Below are 21677 nucleotides of genomic sequence, written 5' to 3' on the forward strand. Positions count from 1 at the left end.
TGTACAAATGTGGGTTCCCAAAGGACTGATAAGGCTTGGACCCAGATAGATTTGGGTACCAGTTACTAAAATTTGTGTTTGCAGGAACAGAAGAAGGAAACAGAAGTCAGTAACTCTACATGGTATCTGGACAGTGGTTGTTCCAGACATATGACTGGACAAAGAAACTTACTATCCGAAATAGTGAGCTGTACTGGACCAAAGATTACTTTTGGAGATAACTCAAAAGGTAAAACCATGGGTAAGGGTAAGATTATCCATGGTAATATAATTATTAATGATGTGTTGTTAGTTGACAATCTTTATTACAATCTTATCAGTATTAGTCAACTATGCGATAATGGGTATTCTGTGGCTTTTCAAAAGCATTCTTGCATAGTTAGAGATTCTGCTGGAACTACTGTGTTAACAGGAAAGAGAGAAGGCAATACTTACAGAGTCTCTTGGAACTCAAATCATGTCAACACTCCTACATGCTTAGTTGCTTCTCTTAGCAATAAACACTGGCTATGGCACAAGAAACTGAATCATCTGAATTTCAAGTCAATCAATTATCTTAAGAAGCAGAATATAGTCGATGGATTACCTGACTTTAATTTTGTTAAAAATCACGTTTGTTCTGCTTGTCAGCTTGGGAAACAGATAAGATCCAGCTTCAAGACTAAAGATAGCAAATCAACTTCAAGATGTCTGGAACTACTGCATATGGATTTATTTGGTCCTATCCCCATCATGAGCTTAGGGGGAATGAAATATACTCTTGTTGTAATTGATGATTTTTCCAGATTCACTTGGGTAATATTTCTCGCAGGAAAAGATCAAACCGGCTGTCTCCTGATCAAGCTTCTGAAAAGGATTCAAAATGAAAAATCTACTACCATTATTAAAATCAGAAGTGACAGGGGCACTGAGTTCACTAACAACTATCTTGAGCTATATTTGAATGAGCAGGGGATTCATCATGAATATTCAACTGCCAGAACTCCTCAACAAAACGGAGTAGCTGAGAGGAGAAATAGAACTCTAAAAGAAGCAGCTAGAACATTGCTAGCAGATGCAGATATTTCTCAACGCTTCTGGGCTGAAGCAATCAATACTGCTTGTTACACGCAAAACAGATCAATGGTCAACAAAAGACACAACCAGACTCCGTATGAAATATGGAAAGGGAAGAAGCCCAATGTATCTTATTTTCATGTGTTTGGTTGCAAATGCTTTGTACTGAATAATGGGAAAAATCATTTGACTGCATTTGATTCTAAATCAGATGCTGGAATATTTCTTGGCTACTCTGCTGTAAGCAGAGCCTTTAGAATCTTCAACAATAGAACTCTTAATGTTGAAGAATCAATTCATGTTGTCTTCGATGAAGACAGCAGTGCTGAAATTTCTAACACATCTGATTTAAGTAACAGGTTAGACATGATTCACTTGGAAATTGACAGTGAAGATGATGTAGAAGCTAATGCCAAGGATCTTCAAAATCCAGAACCAGATATTCCAATAGTGGAACCAGAAGTTCAGAAGTTGGATCAACCAATACCAGCAGAAGATGTTCAAGAACCTACTACTGGTTCTGTGGAAGACAATCTTAACATACCAAATCAAGAAGATGTTCATTCCAATCCATTTATCTGGAGAAAATCTCATCCTCCATCATTGGTTATTGGTAATCCAGCAGCGCCGTTGAGAACCAGAAGACAAATGCTTAATGAATATATGCATGCTGCTTTTATATCTCAGGATGAACCAAAGAAGATTGAAGAAGCTCTTCTGGATCCTAGTTGGATTGAAGCCATGCAAGAAGAACTGAATCAATTCAAACGTAATGATGTTTGGTTTCTAGTACCTAGACCATCTCATCAAGCGGTCATTGGAACTCGATGGGTATTTAGAAACAAACTCAATGAAGAAGGCACAATGGTGAGAAATAAAGCTAGATTGGTAGCTCAAGGCTTCAGACAAGAAGAAGGCATAGACTTTGATGAGACTTACGCACCAGTAGCAAGGCTCGAAGCAATCAGAATATTCTTAGCCTTTGCTGCTTTCAAGAACTTTAAAGTATATCAGATGGATGTGAAAAGTGCTTTTCTAAATGGTCTCTTACAAGAAGAAGTTTATGTCGAACAACCTCCAGGTTTTATCGATCATTTCTCTCCACATCATGTATTTAAATTACACAAAGCATTATATGGTCTAAAACAGGCACCTAGAGCTTGGTATGACACTTTATCACAATTTCTTATTGATCATGATTTTACCATCGGAGCAGTGGATAAAACTTTATTTACTTTAGTTAAGAATAAGCACACTCTCTTAGTACAGATCTATGTTGATGACATTATTTTTAGGTCAACTAACCCCAAATTATGTGCAAAGTTTGGAAAATTGATGCAGGATAAATTCGAAATGAGCATGATGGGAGAATTAACATTCTTCCTAGGATTGCAAATCAAGCAATCAGAAACAGGAATCTTTATAAATCAAGCCAAATACACCAAGGAGCTTATGAAAAAGTTTGGAATGGAAGCATGCTCTGCTGCTTCTACTCCAATGAGCTCATCTATTAAGCTTGACAAAGATGAAAGTGGTATTCCGGTAGAGGTAACTCAGTATCGAGGTCTTATTGGCTCCTTATTATATTTAAATGCCAGTAGACCAGATATCATGTTTGCTGTTTGCATTTGTGCTCGATTTCAATCTAACCCCAAACAATCTCATTATATTGCTGCTAAGCGTATTTTGAAGTACTTGAAAGGAACTCAAAACGTCGGTTTATGGTATCTCATTGATTCATCGTTAAATCTTATTGGATATTCAGATGCCGATTATGCAGGTTGCAAACTAGACCGAAAAAGCACAAGTGGATTTTGTCAATTTCTTGGAGATAGGTTGATATCCTGGTTTAGCAAGAAACAGACGTCCATAGCCACATCTACTGCAGAAGCAGAATATCTGGCTGCTGGAAGCTGCTGCTCTCAGATACTGTGGATTCAACAACAATTAAGAGATTATGGGATTCAAGCCTCCGAATCACCTATATTCTGTGACAATACCAATGCAATTGCAATCACACAAAATCCAGTACTTCATTCCAGAACGAAGCACATAGACATCAGACATCACTTTATTAGAGATCATGTGCAGAAGAAGAACATTCGTCTGGAATATGTTTCTACTGATCAACAAACAGCAGATATCTTCACGAAACCCTTACCAGAAAATAAGTTTTCTTACTTTCGTAATTCTCTTGGTTTAATAGATTTAACTTAGTCATCCTCTGTAATTTTAGTTTAACTTCTTTTAGTATTTAATTGATTATTTTTTTTCTAACAGTAAGTTTTTGCAGATAAGCAGAAGAGTAAAGTCAGATGAGCAAAACTGGAATTTTATTAGAAACTATTTCAGTACTTTACACAATGCGTAAATGAAAAACAGTAGATCTTCTTTGCTATTTAACCAGTAGCGTTACATGTAGTGCTTGTCTTCTAATAGAGGAACTTTCTGACATTTGCTTGCAAAGTACTTCAACAGAAAAAAGACGGTCTTCTTCGAAAGAGAAAGGCCTAGAAAGAATCTAGCAAGCTTAGGTCTTGCCAGCACTAATGTAATTTTTAGATGCCACACAAGGCATCAGAGAGGATTTCATCATCATCAATCCTCCAGCACTCTCTTATCGCATTAGAATGCTTCTGGAAGAAATGGATGCAATATTTGAAACTCAACCATAGCAAAAGATTTGCATAACTGTGGAAACTACAACTCAAGGAGAGTATTTCAAGGACCTTTTCGACATCGTTGAAACCTTCACACCTCTCTCTGAACAATTTTGCCTCATCTCCTGAATCTAGCTCTAACTCTCTTTTTATTTGTATTCTCATTGTTTTTCTTACTTACTTTCGATCAAGATTTGCAGGTATTTATAAGGGGAACAAAGACTCTTGTGAATCACACAATTGTAACTGTTCATCTTCAACGGCTCAGATTGAGAGATGGCCAAGAGTCACTTGTCACAATTATGACTACTTATTAATTGCATTTACCGAGGGGGAACAATATCTTAGTCAGAATGAGAGTTTGATGTCTTTTCAGAAAACAGATAGGATATTTGTCTTCTCGATAAAACTACATGTCTGCTGGTTTTGACAGAGTGCTCATTTACTTCAGGACTCTGAAACTTCCAGTAGACGTTATCATAAAATGACAAATCCTTTTCTGATTTCCTTTAGTAACCGCCTGGACAGCCCGCTCTTTTTCAAACTTTCAAAATCATTCGTCTTTCTGACAATTTCTGCAAAATCTTTTCAAACTCTCAACCAAGAACATACTGACACGTGTCTTTGTGTTCATTTGACGGCTGTATATTTTTTTCATACTCTTCATTTTCATCTTTACTGTTTCATAACTATCGTTATTCAGCTACTGCTTTCTCTATATCGTAACTAACTACTGCAAAGTTTTCTGCTCTCATCTGCTTACAGAAATGGCTGGCGCATATACTCTCAATGCTTATCAGGTTAACTTTGCCTCTGTTCTTACCATCAAGGATGAAAATCTTCTAAGAATGTTTCAGGACATTGAGAAATCAGGACTCCGAAAATTCCTGGAAGCACCAGCAATCATCTACAAAAATTCTCTCCTGGAATTTTACGCCAAAGCAACAGTCCATGAAGGAAGGATTGTTCATACCCAAGAAGATGCTTCTATCTCCATTGATGCCGCTCATCTAGGAGCAACCTTCCTCCTTTCACTTTCGGGTATTTCTGAACTTTCTGATATTTCAAAAACAGATATGTCTGTTGCTCTCACCTCTTTCTCCGCATCTGGAGAAGAAGTGTCTCCTTCTTGCCATAAGAAATTACTAAAGATAGAGTATCAGATTCTGGCCGATATTGTGGCCAAAGCTATTCTGATCAAGGCTGGCACCTTTGATAAACTGACAAAAGAAAAAGTTCAGGTCATGACTGCCATCACCAAAGGGATTAAGGTGGATTGGAGTCACTTTATTTTTAGAATTATGAAGGATATGGTCACTCGGAAGAGCTCTGGTTTCGCGGTTCAGATCAGTGTGTTGCTCAAAGATGCTGGTTTTCCATCTACCAGTGATCTCGATGCTACTTCTGTCACAATGATTGATGCATCAAATGTTTTGGCTCTAAGGCCTAATCCAACAGTGACGGAATTTGTTGCAATGAAAAAGGAAATTGGGGAATCTGCCTCTGAGGCTCCCAAACCTCACAAGCAAATTTCAAAGAAACGACTGCTTATTTCCACAGATTCCGATAAAACAGCTTCAGAAGAATCTGCTGCTACTGCTCGCCCAACAATACCGACCCCAGCAAAGAAGAAACAGCGCACCATCCTCAAATTGAAAAAGACAGCAGCACTGTCTGAGATTGAGAAAGTACCTATTTGACAGGTCTTTCCAGAAGCTGCTCCTTCTGTTCGCTCGACTGTTTCTTCCACTGCTCTCGTTACTGCGTCCGTATCAGCACCCTCTTCTGTTTCAGTTTTTAAGCCATCATCTGGCGTTGTTATTCGAGAACCAGCAAGTGGGTCTTCTGCTTTCCGCCCTATTGCGCCCATTTCATCTACTGACAATGGAAAAGGGAAAATGGTTGCAGAACCACCTACTTTTGGTCACAAGACCACTGTTACTACAGGTGTTGACCTTCACCTAGCAGAAATTGAGACCTCTGCTAACGAGGAGATAAAATTCTTTGATGAATGGCATGCTGTCCGATTGTTCCATTCTTTTGACTTCTTCAAAACCAAAGGCAATTATAGCAAGATGATGACTGCCGAAAGAAGGACTTTTCAGCTGGCAAAAACGAAGAATGTTATCGAGGCCTTGGGCAGAAGGAACTTCATCCTCGATCAACTCAAGTGTCAGAAATTAGAATCAGTGTTGCAAGTTATTCAATCGAATTTTGATCCTGCCACTCCTACTACTGCTCAGGATCAACATGTTATTTTGATTCTTTCTGAAAGACTTCAGCAGTTGAATGAGCAACTTCTTGCTCAAGAACAAGGCTTTGGAGAGCCTACAGTCTATCATATGGGCCTTATCCCGAGCTTTCAACAAAATCAGATAGTTGAGGAAAGGACCACTGCCTCCCCAAAGGCTGCTGTTTTTAGTACTCCTACATCTCCGACTCGGCCCATTCAGTCCTCATCGCTTCTATCTGTGCATGAACTGGCTTCAGTTGAAGAAGTGATTGAATCTATTGTCCCTGCTGTCTCTGCCACCTTGGACTTACCAGCTTCTGGATCTCCTACCCCAGGACAACAAGTCGCAGAACCAGACACTACTTCCCTACTGCCGAACTTAGGATTATTTTCTGCTGAACATCAAGCAGAAATGAGTGTTCTTCTAGAACCTCCCTCTGCACCTTTGGTTGAAGCACCTTCAGTTACACAGGCTGCAATTGTACCTTTGGAAGAAGTTTTGGCTTCTGATCTGACTACACCTACTGAAGATGTTCCTCCGCCTCTGGTTGCTGTTGAGTCTACTGTTTCTGCATTTCCAGCAGAAAGCACTATCGACCCGGTTCCTTCTACTGCTTTGTTAGATGCTCCTGTTGACTCTACTGCGTTAACTGTCTCCCTACCTGTTGTGACTGCGACGACTTCTCGTCTATCTGAGATCAAACAACGCATTCTTTACCGAACTCCTTCACCAGAATCAGATGCTTTCAATCTCGAACAACAGATTCTATGTCTACAAACCGACCTCACCAACATATCTGAATTGGTGCAGTGTATGTCTTGTGAAAACCTTGTGGAAATCACTGGTGCTAAAGACTTCCGAGAGCGCATGGGTAAACACATCTATCTCACTAAGGAGACAACGGACAAGATGTATGTTGAAGCCTCCATCTTCAGACAAAATGTATCAAGAACTCACAACGCCCTCCTACTCGCTCAAACTGATATACTTTCTCGAATCACTGAGCATGACGATCTTTTTCGATCGCTCTCTACTTCTGTGGAACTTCTGGATGCCAAGATTGATTCTCAAAATCAATCTATTACCGCCTTAGATAATCGCATCTCCTCTCAGACTCCTTATCTAGAGATGCTAACTGATGGCATTCAAAATATTTCCGGAAGATTGAATGATCTCTTTACCCATGTGGTAGCCGCTGATGCCAAAAAGGGGGAAGATAGAAGAGATCAAGAAGAAGTTAGGCAAACAGAAGATGAGGCTGAACCTTCCAACAGAAGAGATCAAGAACCTCTAAATGAAGAAATCATTTACAGGGACATTGGAACCAATTAATTTGCTTACCTTGATACATTATTATTATTATCTGTTTATTTAAATGATTATCTGTTTATTTTATATCTTTCTACTGTTTAGGTTTTGGCATCACCACAAAGGGGGAAATTGTTATATATGAATTTTATTGTGGCGATGGTAACTAAAACCAGTAGACCAGCAGATCAGAACAACTAGATAGTTTATCAGTAGCTGCTGCTCTAGAAAAACTAAACCAGTAGAAAGAGGGCTAACTATACAAACCAGTAGAGAACACTTTCTAACGTTGCTACCTTAATTGTTACCGTTAAAGTGTTCTTAGTACCATCATTAATTGCAGCATTAAATACTATACGGAGTCATTTAATGCATATTATCAAATTGAGTATAAAACAAGACTGATTGTTTTATAGCTTTTCTGCAGGAACCTATTTTGGTAATAAAGCTGATTGTATCAGTTATCTGAAGACTTCTTTGTTTATGAACGTTGAACTCAGTCGATTATATATACTTGGATCAAATCCTTGTTCGACGACACTTCGCATAATATCATTTTTCAAGGAACAAAGCTACTCTCTTATCAGAAAAATATCATTCATTCTTGAGCGTTGTCAAGTTCAACACAAAGAAAAGTAGCACACGCTTCATAGCTTATATCTGATCTTGTTAAAGATCATCTTGTGCTACTAATTCTTACACTCTTCACAATCTTTACTACATCAATATTTTATCAGAAGAGTCTGTAATCTGAAAAGAGTCTTTTCAGAACTTTGTGTTCCACATTTGTGTAAAGTTGAGAAACTAAGAGTTTCAGTAGGCTGAGGTGTAAGTCCTTCTGAAGTGGGTGTGTACAAGTGTTGTACTGTAATATCCAAAGTCTTTTAGTTATACCTTCTGGAAACAGAAGAAAGGGAGACGTAGAAGAGTTTATCTTCGAACTTCCATAAACAACTGCTGTCTACTGCTTTATTGTTTTTCAACTACTTCATCAGATTATTTCCGCACATTCTACTGTAATCAGGTGAAAGTTTTCTCACAAGACCAACTACTATCCTTAACAGGATTCTAGTACTTCATCCTCACGAAAAACGAGTAGAGTTTATTCACCCCCTCTAAACTCAACTTCGATCCTCAACAGTTTTTTTCCCTTAAAAAGTGTTTTTCAATATGATTTCTCCTTCCGAAGACATTCAAAATCTATGCTATTAACAAGGTCATACTATTAATAAAGTAACAGATATCTTACTACTTGGTTAAAGCATTTTTCGTAATTTCAATATTGTTATACTTTATGTTTTTGTAGTTAAAAACTAATAATTTGAAGTTAAAACCTTTTTCTTCATAAACTACATTCCTTTTGTAAAAGGAAATTTTTATGTTTCTCTCATATACTAAATAATCGATAAAAGGAAGAACTATTGATTTTGTTACGATAAGAGGACATGTTAAAGTCAATTGGGATGACTAAATTATTAAATACCAACAACCATGCAGAAAAATGCACAAAGTCGACAATGATCCTAGTGTATCTGACACCAAAATCTCAATTTTGAGACGAATTTCTTAGGTTCTAAACTCAATTGTAACAAACTAACTCGAAAAAAAAAGCCCACTAAGTCATAATTGGAGGAGATAGTGGTTTTAGTAATACTCTTAAAATTCGATGAGTTCTGCACCAATTTATTTTTATAAAAGCTCTACCACTTGTGTATTTCACATAGGCTAAACCACATTTCAAATTCTTCTGACATTCATTAACTTGAAGTTTGAATTGCTTAATATTTTTCATAGATCAAACATACTCTCGCATTTGAAACAATGCACTGTATATATCATCAAGATCAAATCCAGTAACATTATTTGTAAACAAAAAGCAAATTGGTAAATCAAAGTCAAAATCAAGAAAGATCCCCTAAAACGACATTTACAAAGACAATCACTACTGCAATCCCGAAATCACTCAAACAAGCTCACCAATCGCATCTTATGTTCCCTCTATAAACTCAGAATTAAAGAAAGTATTGCCTTGTTTTGATTACTCTCATGTTAATGCGATAGCAGGAGGATTACCTGTGGGGCATCGTTGTCGACGGGGGCGTCTAGTTGTCTTTCCCCACCCCGTTAGGCTTCTGTCCTCCAAAACAGACTCAATGTTGTTTAGTTGCTGCACCAATGGAGGGCAAACTGTATTTGGAATGATATTAGGGACTGTTTCAATGACTGCTCGTCTCCTACCCCTAGCACTTCTGTTTCTGCTGCCGTTTCTTCTGGTCAATCCCGAATTCCAGTGATGGCCAGTAGCTCTCATCATCCCTCCAAATGTCTGAAGATCCTCTGTAACTTCATGCCTTGACAACGATGTTAGACCAGGTAGGATGTCCCTTTGAAAGTCCCTCCGCTGTCTTCCTCTCCTCGACTGACCCCTACGACTTCTAGTGAGTAACAAATTGCCTCCCGTATCCTCTATCTGGGCTTCGGGAACAAAGGACCTAGGCATGTAGTCATCTTCTTTAGTTTCAACGAGTTGCAATGTCATGGCCTCAAATTCATCAATCTCCTCAAACAAACCTTGCAGTGGGGAACCATCTCTTGTTCTTGATTCTTTATGGAATATACACTCAAGTTCAATAGCACATGACGACATGGTATTGACAAACCAGAGGAGTGAATCTGCCAAGGAAGCTTCAGATGTATCGATATTTGGACAAGATGAGATGGCAATCAGTGTATCTGCTGCATCACGAAGAACCTCGTCCGGCATTTGTTCCGCTTTCTTTTCTAATGAGTGTAATGATCCGATGTTGGGAAGATTTTCCTTGGATGGTGTATCGTCGTCGTCACTCTCCAGGGAAACGGGAGCTTCCAAATCTATCACCTTTGTTAACTTACGGCTGTTGCTCTGGCTTTCATATGAACATACGGGAGGATCTTCACAATCACTTGCACAAGAATTTAAATCAATGTAGCAGGCACCTTGTGTCGCCTTTTCCAGATGTCTTTCTTCATAAGCTTTCAGCTCCTCTGGCTCATATGCTAGATTCATGTCAATTATTCTGTTCTTCCTTTTGTTATTTTTGTCGGGAGGACAATCAACAATATATGGCTCATATCCTCGAGCAATTGTGTCAGCGATTGGAAACCCAAGAATTTTCTGAACAGTTTGAGTCTCATCAATCTCCTTTTTCTCTACAATTACACAATCATTTGAAGCCAAGGTAACTAATGGGGTGTACGGCTGATTAAGATCACTAACTGTTTCCCGGTTATGACACAAAGAAGCCCGAGGGACACTCGAGTCTCCTTCACTGCCAATAGTTGGCTTAGGTCTAAGCCAGGGTAATGCCGACACATGATCTTCATGCTTACCTTTTCGATCTACTGTATGGAAATCTTGCCGGCCCCATGGCTCATTTGACGAGTTTGAAACTACCTCGTTCAAGTTAATATCTAGTACAGGCTTTGAATCCACAAGACAGGATCCCCTTGCAAAAATCCCAAATCCGTGATTAATTGAGTGGTCAGATACTACTTTATCACCCTCACTACAGTTAAGATAACCAAAGCCAGCTGATGGCAAGGCAGCCTGTAGTTCTTTTGATCCCGAGGCAAACCCATGAGAAACCCCATTTTTGGTTGTTTGTTTGTTTCTCAAAACTGCATTCGATCTAGAACTATCATTTGCTTGCCACTTTCCTCCGAAGTGTTCCTGGATCGAAGGCGATCCAGATGTGGTTATTTGTCGAGTAAAGCTACCTATTGGATTCGTCCATGATGAGAAGGAGTGCGCCTGTGAGCCGGGAAAACAACGGGAACTAAAGAATGGGTGTGAACTCTGAGAAGCTACAAGTGGTTCCAAGAGGCCATTAAACTCACCACAGTTTGATCCATCTCTCCACAAATTTTCCTTGCAACAAACAGTAGGATATGTTCCAGAAGCATGATGAAGCTGGTTCAGTGGAGCTTGGCCTGGATTGTAAGCCACAGGCAACTTATCTTGCGGAAGACCTTGCCTCCGGGTGCCAAGGTTATTACTAGACCCTGAGAGCAAAAATATAACAAAGCTAAGCTTATTACTTTGGCAACTAAAAAGGATGGATTTCCGATTATATGTGCTGAATTAACGCATGCATGGCAATCAATGAAACACACGGAAAGTGATGAACTGAACAAAACTAAAAAAACACTAGGAAACCTTTACCTGCTTCATACATGTGGGAGAACCGTCCCCTCTTGTTGATTTCACTTTCAACAGAGGAGTTCATCAGAAAACCATCATGGGTTTCACCTAAAAATCTTTCATTTGACTTAGCTGACTTATTGATCCCTTTGGTCTTCCCATTAGAGGAAGTATTACCATGGAAATCAACCAGTATCGGAGACATTGATTCTTGATGAAGAGGTTTGTTTAAATCGGCCAACCCAACTGAGCTCCTCAAACAAGAATCAGAAGTAGAGGCGTCCATTGGACAATTAGGATTCACACCAGCATGACTTCTGAGGAAACTATTTTCAGGTTCTATTCTAGCATTTACTTTGTACTCCTGTAAGTTTTCCCCTTCATCAGAATCGACATACTCTTCAGCAGAAAGATGAAGATCAAACAACTTCCTCCTCACCTTCAAAGGCCTTGAATCCAATGCTTCACAGTCCTTTAAAGTAGAACTGTTGGGGAACAGAAACTGATTGGTCTGATTTTCTTTTCCTTTGGTGCAACTCATGGGAGAAGTAACAATTTCAACTCCCAAAATTGATGTTCTACCATGACCAGAATTTGACAAAGGAAATCCAGCCATATGCCATTTACGAGCATCGTTGGATGGCATTTGAAATCCTTGAAGACTTGATGATGATGACGGTTCTATTGATGCTCGTTGTTTACGTAACTCTTTCCTTTTTACCTCTTCCATCATATCCCTTTGAATTCTGTAAAGACGGTGGAGTTCGTATACCTAGATGCCAAAAACATTAAGAAATTAGTTTTTCTAGTGTAAAAAAACCACTTTTCCCAAAAACTCGAGCTTATAGTACGCAGACCAATAATAGTATTTTTGCTTCAATATGCCCCCACGCCTAAAGGCGGAAAGACCAGAGAATATTTTCCTGAATGAAATCAACAGCATACACACGCAAACCAAGACTTTTATTATTGAATAAAGAAGGAAACAAGTTTTCTAGATATGAAAAACTAGGATGGCCAAAGTCTACGTTTAGACCTTAAGCGATGAAGGTAATCTAACTGGTTTAATAAAATATATTCGCTTTTTTTACTTTTTGCACGGGTATTAGGACATGTTACCTTTATCTATGATACTATATTAGAAATCATTTTTCCCCAAATCCCGAATTCGTGGGGAGGTGGCGCAACAATAGAACTTATATTTTAAATATCTTTCCAAAATGAGAGAAATGATAGATTACTCAATTTTCAATTCCGATTTTTTTTTTGTGAAAAAGATATAATAAAAATGAAACTGCAGTACCTGATTTCTGAAAACCGTCTCATGTTCGATCATTTTTTGCTTTAGTGAATCCTTGTCATTCTCTGTATAACCATTTATTGCATTTTTTGGCATGAAACCATTAAAATACCCATTTGCCACATCCTTGTCTCCGTTAAATAGGGGCCAGCTACTACTGATTGAATCCTCGTTAAGATCTCTCATGGAATAATACCCTGGCAAGTAGCTTTCGCAATGTACTTTTGTTCCCATTCCTGTAAGTAATATGTAATGTAAATTAGAATTCACAAAGATGTGTGACAGTAAACGCTTGATTTAATAGCTTGTCAATAATTTAATGCCCACAATTGTTGAACATAAAAAAAAAATTCAGGCATGTAAGTTGTCTATCATGTTCTTGACTTTGAAAATGGCAAAACAATGAAAATGGAACAATGGGATGACAGAGATGGGATTTTTTTTCATTGAACTTAAATTCATCTTGAACTAGGTCTGAAAACAATAAAGGCTCTCGTAAGGCAAACAATATCAAATTGAGAGCCATCATTTTATGTCCCGTCCAAAGAAAAAGGTACATCATTTTGAAATCATATGTTAATATTTGATAAATGAACTTGTTATTCGACATACGATAAACAGGTAAGACAATACAAATCTCATCTTTTGTTACCGAAATTAAGAAAAGGGAGCTTCGGCATTATTGATTAAGAAATATATCAAGTCATAGGAAACTGGTACATGAATAGAAAATAAAAATTACGGAAAGAATAAGCGCGGAATCACAGACTGTACCTGACAGTTCAAGTTCTTCGGTAAAAAATCGAGATCTATCCATTACAGATTTGCACAGAAAAAAAAACAGTAGAGATGAATATAAATTAAACTCAAGTGATCCAACAAACAATTGCAGAGAATATAGACCAAGCACCAATTTATCCCTGAAAGAGGAATTTTTTTTTCTTCGAAAGAGGGTACTTTTTCGTTCCTCTAGAAAGGCAAAAGTTATTGGAGACTTATTTTCTAATCCCCGCTGTCAGATTCTAGAAACAGTAAATGCGAGATACCTTTTTCCAATGAATTAATACAGCAAATTATAGGTAAGTAAATGCCAAAATCAGTTAGTTGTACTCCCATGCGTCCAAGATTCGTTACTATCTTCTGAGTGTCTTAGGATTGAATGGCAAAATTTTCATTATATTCTCTGTGAAAACAACAGTGGAGAAAACTATACTTGTGTAGTTAAGAAAGCATTAAATAGTATTGCAGAATGTGTGGGTGCACATTGGATTATGCAAAAATTATGGTTATAAAATGTCATGGACGGTCACGTAACAAGTGTCTAGAGGATGTATGGGCGAAAACAATCCTTTTCCGGAGAATTTCAAAGAAACTTCCAAGTTGTTTTATCAAAAAGAATTTCACTCCCTATGTTATGAAAATCCAACAGCTCCACGACTGGGATATCTGATGGGCCACCAAAGTACATCTAAACCACATCAAAGTTTCAAAGCTATCCATGAGTATACCAGGACCTGGATATTACATACTAGTGAGTCTCCTCTATTTTAGTAACAGCTCAACTCAGGACATTGGCATTGATAAGACAGAAGTTTTTGTGACTAGTTATGTGCCAAATAGAATAGCATAACGAGCCTTGGAAAACTATTTGGTAAAAGGTTGTTCTTTCACCTAGAAAACAACCGCACGCCTCATGCATAAATTGGACTAACAGCACGTTGAGGGGGTCAAAAAGCAGCATGTTTTTATAAAAGACCTTCAGAATATACTTCAGGAATCCAGTGCAAATCAAACAAATAATCAAAACATACATCCCTTCGAACCAATACAATTACGCTCATAACATATTATCCCGCATGCACAATAAGAAGATCAAGAGGCCAACAAACATAAATAAACAAAAAGATATTTAGTAACCAACACCAAAGAAAATTGCATATATTATCCCTGCTAATATGAATACACAGAGAAAAACACAAATACATGATCACACATCAAAACCAAAAGATATAATCAATTCAACTCCAATGAACTGCCCAAAGGATGAGAGCCTCCTTTAATAAGTAATTTGAATGAGACCAATGGCACATCAAACTCAAGACTACATTTACAAAGCAATCATAACTCAATTACCAGATTATTTATCAAAATCCCAAATGAAAAGGCCAAAGAAAATATTTTCTTCTTCTGGGCCATAGCCAAAAACTGGGTAAATCCTAAAAAGATTAAAACATTAAACATAAGTTTTAAAAAGTATAATTACCTCAGACCCACATCCTGGAACCACCTCTCTTCAAGAACCCCTCATGAATTAATCATCCAAAAGTATTTCCAAGCAAACAAGACCTCAAAATCATTAGAAATTCAGATGTTTTTTTATGCTGTAACTTTGAAGAAAGGCAACAAAAATAGTAAAAAAATATAAAGAACCAGAAGGAACCAAATTAAAATATACTAATAATTGTCAAATGAAACAAATAAACAATAAAGCGAGTGGTTTGGTAACTCCATTGAAGAAGCTCAGATCCTCATCGAACGTAGCCAAAGATTGAAGAGTTCGATCTGCTGGGCCACACTCTCTCTCAATAAAACAAGATAGCAACTTTAGAGAGAGAATGATAGAAAATATTATACACTAGTTATTCTGCACACGCGGTGCGTGTGTGTACAATTTTTTTTAACCGCGTGTGTGTACAATTTTTTTTATAATTATCGAGAGACTAAAGTGAAATTTGACAAATTATCGAGGGATTAATTGCTATTTGAATTGTTGAAATTAAAAAAAAAAATAAAAAATAAGTGTGTTAAATTTTTGAATAAAATAACAAAATCAAAAGTGTAATATAGGTATTATGTAAGGGCAAATTTGGGAAAAAAATTTTGGTGTCTATTTTGTCTCTATTAGGGGCATTCTTAATATATAGTATAGATATATATATACATATATATAAAGAAAGAATTTTAGCAACTGTATATATATTTATTAACAGTATCAGTAATTATTATTTAATATATCATAGAGAGATCCCAGATAAGAAATCTTCACACAAAGGAACGACCTCCCGAGAACAATGACATGAAATGTGTCAACATCCGGTCTCTTTGTATTCTCTGCTATTTCCACTAAGACACACAGTGAAGGTTTTTTTTCGTTTGTTCTAGTCATTGATGCACTGAAATAATTTCAGGGTTTTTGGAGGAAAAAAAGAGAGAGTTAAACAAATAAATTAGCGTATGTCTTGTGTGACGGTCTCACGAATATTTATCGGTGAGATGGGTCAACCCTACTTATATTCATAATAAAAATTAATATGCTTATCCTAAAAAGTAATATTTTTCCATTGATGACTCAAATAAGATATCTGTCTCATAAAATACGACCCGTAAAACCGTCTCACATAAATTTATGTTCTGTCAATATATAAATGAGGAATCTGTATATTCTCCGATTTCTCTCTTGCTTTCTAGCTATTGGTACAGCATATATAAATGAAAATTTATTTTCGCAATATAATATAAAACTGTCCGCCTATATAAGTTTGTGTGAACACTGCCATTTTTTTTTATCTCGAATTCTTTTTTTTAATAAAATATAAATTTGCTTGCTAAATTTAATTTTTTTTCCAAATTAATTACTTAAATTTCAATGGACTGTTATTTCTCTAATTATATATATATATATATATATATATATATATATATATATATATATTTTTTTTCCAAATTAATTACTTAAATTTCAATGGACTGTTATTTCTCTAATTATTTATATATATATATATATATATATATATATATATATATATATATGTTATTTCTCTAGTTATATATATATTTATATATATATATATATATATATATATGTATATATATACATATCTATGTATGTATATATAAAAGTTTATCTAACGAGCTAAATACTATATTAAGGTTGTATTTTGTTTCTCATTGAAATCGAAAATGTGTTCGGAAGATAGTTGTTTATACAATGATAAGAGATGTATGGATTCTCGAGAAAAGAATAGTAGCAGACCGCCAGATCTTACGAGCGAATCGAAAGTTGTTTTGACATTGGATCTTTTACCGAATCGCCCCATCTATCCTCATGAGGAGATATTTGGTTTCAGACCCCATTCGAACTTAAAATAATTGAATATTATATATATTGATTAATGATAAATTATAATATTTTTATTTTGATTGATTAAAATTCGTGATAAACGAAAAACCTAAGTTTGCATTTTGTGTCTATTTATACAAACTAAAGATTACGAAGGAAGTAGATATTAGGAGTTATTCCATTTACATTTTATTTATATGAACTAAATATTATTTATCCTAACTCAAATTAAAGACTAACAATCATGCACAAATCTAATTTTAAGAAAATTTTCATTTTTTAAAGTAAATATTGTAAATAAGCGCAAAAACTTGTGTGAGATGGTCTCACGGGTCGTATTTTGTGAGACGAATATCTTATTTGGGTCATCAATGAAAAATTAATATTTTATGCTAAGATTATTATTTTTTATTGTGAATATCGGTCAGGTTGACTCGTTTCACAGATAAAGACTCGTGAGACCGTCTCACAAGAGACCTATTCATATATAATTTGAGATAGATAACACTATTTCATTTTAATAACTCAAGTAAATGCAGCCTAAAGATATGTCGAGGGACACTGCTACATCTATTTCTTACTGCTATACGTCCAATTAAACTTAATTATTGATTGTATTTACTTTTAATTTTTTTTATAAAAAAATTTGATGCATGGCAGAAGAAAATTTTGTATATCATAAAATTTTGCACAGGGTAGAATTGGAATTGAATCCTTACCTTATCAATAAAACCTAAATTCTAATATATGATCAATGATATTTATAATTTTTCCGAAAGAGTTTTGAATTATTTATTGTTTTATAATTGTTCAGTTATGATTTTAAATTTGATAAATGTACTTGATGTCGACCGGGTAAATTGGGTAGCAGCGGGGTGTGCAATCTGCCAAGTCGGGTGTTTGGATATGTGTGCGATTCGAATGCTCTATTGCGGGTTGTTGATGACCTGGGAAGGCTGAGTTCCCTGTCGCCTGAGGACTAATGTCCGGGGTATTGAGTATTAATCCTGAAATCACAGAACGTTAAGGGGGCGCCGGAATAACTTCCGGCGTATCCACTCCGACGCTCAAGTCAGTGATGCACGCAAAGGAAAACTTAGAGAGAAAAGAATATTTGTGAGTGCTTGTGAGTATCTAGAGAAGAGTTACCTTTCTGTAGTACCTACAGGGGGTATTTATAGATGAGGCAGGTAGATAACTTGCCCGCGAAGTTCGGATGGTGGCCCATGATTTGGGGTCATGGGCCATGTTACAAAGTAGTGGGCCACGTACTAAGAGCTGACCTGGTCATGGAACATGGGAGAAGGGGTTCCGCGATGTCCGGAAGACGTGGTGATCAGGGAGAGAATGTGTTCCTATCTCGGGTGTTTCCCACCAGGGTGCCTCTGAAGTACTTCCCGGGCAGGAGAGTTTTTACCCCGGGTACTGGCTGGTTACTCCCCGGGCGTTTTAAGATCCGGGATCCTTTTTTCACACCGGGTCGCTGAAGGTAATTGCACTTCGATATATGTTCCCCATTCTGATCTTGCCCGAGTTCGAGAACCTTCCGGGTCAGGGTCTATACCCAGCCCGGGTTCCCTTGGGGGCATCAGTACTGTTTAATACATTGTTTAATGAATAACTTGTTAAGATACAAAATTGTTGGAAAAAAATATTCCATTTAAGATCCAATCCGGTTCCAATTTTATTCTGATTTCAGATTGAGTTACACTCTCAATCTGGTATTCTACATGATTCCAGAGTTCCAATACCCAACAATTCGGAACCAGAAAAAGAGTAAGTCTCTTGTGAGACGGTTTCACTAATCTTTATCTATGAGACGGGTCAATCTTACTGATATTCATAATAAAAAGCAATACTTTTAGCATAAAAAGTAATATTTTCATTGATGACCCAAATAAGATATCAGTCTCACAAAATATGACTCATGAAACCGTCTCATACAAGTTTTTGTCCCAGAATAATTCAGTTCAGAACTTTCCGATCTGATTCGATAATATTTCTAGTTTTATATTGGTGAGTAGTACTTTGATTAGATTTGTTGGGCATCATAAACAAAGACCAGAAATCTTTTTTTCTTTTCCATATTATATTCATTGCCGTGCATTTTGGATTAAGAAAAACTCAAAGCTTGATTATGATATTTCCGACATATTTCAAGTTTTAATTTTAACTTTGTATGTATGCATACAAATCAGTAATGCACTAAAACTGTAAAAAAATATATATTAAATGATATAAATTTTCAAGAAATATAAAAATATTGTTATGCGTCACAATATAATTTATAGAACTTTATTCCTTCAATTATAACATTAAATTTCTAGACTAATAACTTATAATAAAATTTTTGAAGTCATAACAATTGTTATATATTATTGTTCAACAATGGCAAATAGCATGACCATTGACCAACTACTAAAACATCGTTTGATTCATGTGATAAGATAAGTAAATGATATATAATAAGAGTGATTATAAAATAAAAAAAGTAAAGATAAATAACATCATCCCTTCTCCTCCAAAGAATTATATAACCACCAACAAGTGGATAATAATGTATACAGTGCGGGCCGAATACGGTCTGAGTGGACCACTATCACAATTTTTATCATACACATCAAACATATGATAAGTGAAATATTAAAAATGAATAACTCCTTATTATATCCGAAGGTTTTGAGTGGGACAAATTGGCCAGTTCAATTTGGCTGCCGACTTAGTGAAACATAAAGTATAATTTTTAAAATAAAAAAAATGATAATATCAAATTACAAAATAATCCATTTTTATTTAATAAAAAAGATTAAAAAAAATTACGACATTATAGCTCCCCTATAACTACCGTATCAAATTTTAAAATTACTAAAATACATCTTTATCTTTATCAAGACATTTAAATTTAAAACATCACATCATTTCTAACACAAAAATTTATTAAAAGAAAACCATAAATTCAAAATTATCATGTTCAAATTATTATTCTAGTTTCTTATTACAAAAAATTTATATATAAAAAAATCATTGCTAAAATTTTAAATTTTAATTTATTATATAGATTTTTATACAAGTAACTTAGTATTGAAATTTTTAATACGTTAATATATATTAAACTGAAAAACGCAGGACCATAAATTTGTTAAATTAAGGAAAATCTTGAAAAAGAAATTAGTCCTTAAACTTTTGCTTGGATGTCACGAACATAGCATAATATCAACAATAATTTACTAAATTAAATGGATAATGGCATTTGCATGTCATTATCAACTAATTAACCACGAATCTTAGACCTTAATTGGCAGATTAGAAGTCAATTAAGTACTAATCGGTCTATATTTTTTTAATCCTTAAATGATTTTTATTTAGGCCCACAATCTCTAGTCATTTTCGTGGAAAATGTAAATGTGTGAAGCTTTCTTCTGAGTCTGATTTATATTATATTACTAGCTAGTGGAATTTCTCGATTGCTCCCTTGTCCTTGACCCCATATATATATATATATATATATATATATATATATATATATATATATATATATATATATATATATATATATATATATATATAAAGACAAAAACTTGTGTGAGATGGTTTCACGGATCGTATTTTGTGAGACATATGTCTTTCATCCATGAAAAAATATTACTTTTTATGCTAAGAGTATTACTTTTTATTGTGAATATATCGGTAGGGTTGACCCGTCTCACAGATAAAGATTCGTGATATCGTCTCACAAAAGACCTATTTATATATAAATATATATGGGGTCAATATATATATATATGTATGTATGTATGTATATGATTCTGATTTCTTAAATTATTAATTATTAAATTTGACCATACCAATAAGGAGGTGTGGCTTAATCTAAATAACTATGATTTCCTAAATTAAATAATATAGATTCAGTCAATCTTTGAATCCGTTCGATTTTTTTATAATAAAAAAATTATTATTTTTGGAAACTGATAAAAACAATATTTTAAATCTGTTATTAAAGTTCAAATCTTTTCATCCAAAATCTCTTGCGGAATCCAAAAATTTAAGTAATTGTAATTTGGGTAAAATAATTGAAAATGTTAACGAGCTTTTAATTGACACAAGAGTTCGTATGAGACGGATCTTCGATTTTATTCAACTCATGAAAAATTATTATTTTTTATATAAAAAATAATATATTATTTTCGTTACATGTTTTATCCGTATCGGCAAAAACTTGTGTGAGACGGTCTCACGGGTCGTATTTTCTGATATGGATCTCTTATTTGGGTCATCCATGAAAAAGTATTACTTTTTATGCTAAAAATATTACTTTTTATTGTGAATATCGATAGTGTTAACCCGTATTACATAGAAAGATTTGTACGACCGTCTCACAAGAGACCTATTCATCCATATTCAGTCAAGAGTTTCTACTTTCTACCCTATGAAAAATAAAATTAAGCAGTTTAAGAATCATTTGATAGCTGACTTTTTCTTTTTCCCCCTTACTTATTGATTTTTTATTTTTATTTTTTTAGATTTTTAGTTTTATTTTCACTTTTACTTTATTTTGAACAAAAGATGAGATATCGCGCGTTAGTAGCTTCAATAATTGTCATCAAGCCCTGCCATCCGCATTTATAATCGAATGCAACCACACACAATGAATTTCTTCATTCATAGATATTTGATCATAAATTCAACTCTTTAGTATTATGATCCACGAGTCTTATATCATAAACAAGTTTTTGTAAGAAATAATAATCGTCCTTAGTTATATGTTATAATCATACTTTGTTTTAAATAAGTGACAAACGTTTGATACTAAAATTTATAC

At 35.3% G+C, this 21677-nt stretch overlaps 1 protein-coding gene across 1 annotated transcript; it reads right to left on the reverse strand.

Moving 5' to 3' along the window:
* Positions 1–9095: 9095 nt before the first annotated feature.
* On the reverse strand, positions 9096–15374 carry LOC140808422 (uncharacterized). Its single transcript, XM_073165557.1, has 4 exons — positions 15002–15374; positions 12742–12974; positions 11460–12210; positions 9096–11299 (listed from the first exon to the last, which is right to left on the reverse strand). Exons 2-4 carry the CDS (start codon positions 12970–12972, stop codon positions 9303–9305), a joined length of 2979 nt encoding a protein of 992 aa, XP_073021658.1. The 5' UTR covers positions 12973–12974; positions 15002–15374; the 3' UTR covers positions 9096–9302.
* Between the last annotated feature and the right edge of the window lie 6303 nt (positions 15375–21677).

The sequence above is a fragment of the Primulina eburnea genome, chromosome 12 (genome assembly GCF_022965805.1).
Source record: "Primulina eburnea isolate SZY01 chromosome 12, ASM2296580v1, whole genome shotgun sequence".
Lineage (NCBI taxonomy): Eukaryota > Viridiplantae > Streptophyta > Magnoliopsida > Lamiales > Gesneriaceae > Primulina > Primulina eburnea.

Bases quoted from the DNA above. Each gene is read 5' to 3' on its own strand.
- LOC140808422 (XM_073165557.1), bottom strand. From the start codon at position 12,972: ATGGGAACAAAAGTACATTGCGAAAGCTACTTGCCAGGGTATTATTCC. The intron at 12,211-12,741 runs GTACTGCAGTTT...TTTGGCATCTAG, and splicing joins AGACGGTTTTCAGAAATCAG to GTATACGAACTCCACCGTCT. The intron at 11,300-11,459 runs GTAAAGGTTTCC...TTTTGCTCTCAG, and splicing joins CTCCCACATGTATGAAGCAG to GGTCTAGTAATAACCTTGGC.